The sequence below is a fragment of the Sinocyclocheilus rhinocerous genome, unplaced genomic scaffold, assembly GCF_001515625.1.
Source record: "Sinocyclocheilus rhinocerous isolate Xijiao unplaced genomic scaffold, SAMN03320098_v1.1 scaffold359, whole genome shotgun sequence".
Taxonomy (NCBI): domain Eukaryota; kingdom Metazoa; phylum Chordata; class Actinopteri; order Cypriniformes; family Cyprinidae; genus Sinocyclocheilus; species Sinocyclocheilus rhinocerous.
The window spans coordinates 363,499-367,935 of NW_015652307.1; the positions used below are offsets into that span (position 1 = coordinate 363,499).

The window sequence follows — 4,437 nt, forward strand, 5'->3', positions numbered from 1 at the left end:
GATTCTTTGATGAATAAAAAGTGAAAAAGAACAGTATTTATTCAAAATATAAATCTTTTCTAACAATATAAATCTTTGCTATCACTTCTTAACAATTTAACACATCCTTGCTGCTTAAAAGTTTTAATTTCTTTCAAAAAAAGAAAGAATAAAAATGTACTGACCCCAAACTTTTGAACGGTAGTGTATATTGTTAGAAAAGATTTCTATTTTAAATAAACGCTCTTCTTTTCAACTTTGTATTCATCAAAGAATCCTGAAAGAAAAGCATCACAGCTTCCAAAAAAATAACAGTTTCCAGCTCTGATAATAAATTAGCATATTATTATGATTTCTGAAGATCATGTGACCCTGAAGACTGGAGTAATGATGCTGAAAATACAGCTGCGCATCACAGAAAATTTTTTTATTTTAATGTATATTAAAATAAAAACATGTTATTTTACATCATAATAATATTTCACAATATTAAATTTTTTCCTGTATTTTTAATCAAATAAATGCAGCCTTGATGAGCAGAAGAAAAAACATGTTATTTTACATAATAATATTTCACAATATTACATTTTTTCCTGTATTTTTAATCAAATAAATGCAGCCTTGATGAGCAGAAGAACCTCCTGTAAAAACATTAAAAATCGTTCTGATCCCAAACTTTTGACCGGTAGTGTGTAGTTCACACGGTTTTTACACGCTCCCCTCCACCAACATAATACACGGCCGACAAACTGCCAAGCAGCCCCGTCTTCATGTGTGAGCGCAGTTAACATTAGCACATTCACAAGCAGCTGAGCCTCAGAGATGAAGGTAAAGCAGAAGGAAATGTGAGGTTAGTGCATCAGAAGAAACGCTGAGAGCGATGCAGGAGCGATTACTGCTTTATCAAATACATTACTGTACCCCGATCACAAGATCACTCTCTGTCCTCTCGTGGAAACCATTTACCTGTCAGTTCACCAGAGAGTGCTTTTAGGACAACATCTGCACAAACAACGCAATTTGCACAAAATACACAGATTCCTGCGCATCAGTTTCACAAACACATAAAAATGTATTTTGCACCGAGACATTTTTAGGATTTTTTTTTTTACATTATTTCCATGACTATTAATCATATTTACCTTCCAAATTCAGAAAAATGTGAATATTTTTTTACCTCTTCCATAATTCTTATTTTTCTCAATGCTGATCCTTACTAAGATTCTCACTATTATAAGACATTTTTCCTGCCTTACATCTCTGTAATAAATTACTTTGATGTTTTTTTTTTTATTTAATCATTTTCATTATTAAATTTTTTTTTACTTATTTTATTCTATGCTTTTTTATTTTATTTCTTTTTTTTTTTAATGGAAGCCAATACAACAAATACAATTATCTATACACAAAAATTAAATATTAAACTATTTAAACTAAACTAAAAGCACAATGCAAAAACGAGAATATAATAGAATATAACAAAAAAAGGATTTATTTATTTTACATAAGTACATTTTCTCCTTTAATTCTCAAAACAAAAACATTATTTATTTACTTTTCAGTAAGCGTATTTTTAATAATAAACACAAACAAATAAATAAATAAATAGTTTGTGTATTGATAATTGGAGGAGAAATGTGCTCAAATAAATAAATAATATGTTTTTGTACTGATATTTGGAGGAGAAATATGCTTAAATAAATAAATAAACAGTTTTTATATGGAATATTAGAGGAGAAATGTGCTTAATTAAAATAAATAAATAAATTACGTTTTTTTTTAAATAATTTGAGTAGAAAATCTGCTTAATACAAATAATTAAATAAATATATATACAGTTTTTGTATTGATAAATGGAGAAGAAAATGTACTTAGTGAAAATAAATAAATAAATAGATAGTTTGTGTATTGATAACTGGAGGACAAATGTGCTCAAATAAATGTTTTTGTACTGATATTTGGAGGAGTAAATGTGCTTAATGAATATAAAACAAATAAATACATAAATGGTTTTTGCTTTGATATTTGGAGGAGTAAATGTGCTTAAATAAATAAATAAAAAATTTATAAATAAAGTAGAAAGTCTGCTTAATACAAATAATTAAATAAATATATATACAGTTTTTGTCTTGATAATTGGAGACGAAAATGTGCTTAGTGAAAATAAATAAATAAATAGTTTAAAAGTCTTATGGCTCTTACCTCAGATGAACAGTCTTCAGCCGTCGTCGAGACTTCACTCTCGGGCTGAAAAAAGAAAACATAATGAGGTCGCATGTGCAATTAATTTCTACACTGTTCTACTTTCTGAGGCTTCGGTGTTAGTGGGTCACTCATCAAAATAAATAAATAGCTTACCTCAGATGAACAGTCTTCAGCCGTCGTCGAGACTTCACTCTCGGGCTGAAAAAAGAAAACATAATGAGGTCGCATGTGCAATTAATTTCTACACTGTTCTACTTTCTGAGGCTTCGGTGTTAGTGGGTCACTCATCAAGAGCGAGACGCTTTTACAAAAGAAGCGTCCTGAAATGAAGGCTCAGGAGACAAAAGCGAGGCGTGACAGCCACAGAAAACCAGTCAAAACCAGTAAAACCATTAAGTCAGGGAGCTTAATTGCTCGTTAAGAGTCAAAACAGATCTTCTGTAATTCGCATCTTACTAGAGTCACTATTGTTAGTCACTATTCCTCTCTTGCGTTTACATTTATTAATGCAGCTTTTACCCTAACCCACTTATATTATACTAGGACTTATTTTCTTATTTATTAGACTTTATTTTAACATCAGTATAACAAATACAGTATACAAGTAAATGCTAAACTATGCAAGCTTAAGTAATATTAAAATAAAATAATATTTAACTAAATAATAAAATTGTCACAATGCAACAAATTGTAACATACGAATATAATGTAAATACATAGTTTTTTATTAATAATAGGGGGTAACGTGCTTAAATACATAAACAAATAGTTTTTGTACTGATCATATGAGAAAATGTGCTTAATGAAAATAAATAAATCAACACAAACAAATAAATAAATACGCAAATAAATAAATACATGAAGTACATAAATAGTTTTTGTTTTGATAATCAGAGGTAAAGTGAGCTTAACTCAAAAAGGTTTGTACTGATAACTGGAGGAGAAAATGTGATTCATGAAAATGAATAAGTAAACAGTTCTGTACTAAGTGGATGAAAATAAATACAGTTTTTACATTGATAATTGGATGAGAAGTGTGCTTATATAAATAAATATTTGTGTATTAATAATACAAGCAATACGTAGCAAACGACACTCGAAATTGCAGTTACACAGATTATATTTACTAGTTAAAGGCTGCTAGTTAATTTAGCAGGTCAGTAATGTGACCCATCAGACACGCGTATTCACCATATAACACGAGTTCTGTCTGCTTTCTGCACACACAAGCGTCGCCACGGCAACACTCACAAGCCCGTTTCCACAGCAACACTCACAAGCGTTGCCACGGCAACACTCACAAGCGCCGTTTCCACAGCAACACTCACAAGCGCTGTTTCCATACCAACACTCACAAGCGTCGCCACGGCAACACTCACAAGCGCCGCCACGGCAACACTCACAAGCGCCGCCACGGCAACACTCACAAGCGCCGTTTCCACAGCAACACTCACAAGCACTGTTTCCATACCAACACTCACAAGCGTCGCCATGGCAACACTCACAAGCCTGTTTCCATAGCAACACTCACAAGCATTGTTTCCAAGGCAACAGCTACAGTAGGAAGTTACACAAGCACTTGAAACTTAGCCGTGGTGATTTAAATGCAAACGCGTGTCACCAACATACTGCACTTCAGAAACACACTGAAACATCAGCATCCAGAGGAGCCTCTCTGTGCTTAAAGATGATTGTTTTATATTCAAACAAAGAGATTGAGCATAAGCACACAAACGGAGGTGAAACTCCTTGAGAAACCTCTGTTGATAAAGCACACGGAAGCATTGAGAGCTGAGTGAATAGAGCGAGATCACGCCAGCGCTGCTATTCTGCTGCAAGGACAGCCGACACACACACACACACACACACACACACCTTAACCAGTTCAAACGCAGTTGTCTGTTGCCTGAGCAACCACTAATTTCACACTCATCTAAACCTGCCGGGCTTTAAAAACCATCCACACATCGCATAAATTTATCAAGAGGGCAAAAGAGCTGGGAAGATAAATATTCTATAATCTGTTTAAATATACATACAGAATATGTCTATATATGGATAGAGAAAGTAGTCTTTAAAGGGATAGTTCAGCCGAAAATTAAAATGTGCTGAAATGTGTTCACCCTAGGGTTGGGTATCGTTTGGGCTTTTTCGATACCGGTGCCAAACCAATACTTTTAAAACGGTTCCAGTGCCTAAACAGTGTCTGAACCGATACTTATTTAAAAAAAAAAAAAAAAAAAAATTCCCCCA

At 32.9% G+C, this 4,437-nt stretch overlaps 1 protein-coding gene across 1 annotated transcript in view; it reads right to left on the reverse strand.

Moving 5' to 3' along the window:
• The window catches only part of LOC107714754 (A-kinase anchor protein 9-like), a 138,161-nt gene that overhangs the window by 112,846 nt on the left and 20,878 nt on the right, over window positions 1-4,437 (reverse strand). Inside the window, 2 exon segments of the mRNA XM_016520718.1 lie at window positions 901-945; window positions 2,338-2,382. Coding sequence (XP_016376204.1) covers window positions 901-945; window positions 2,338-2,382 — 90 coding nt within the window.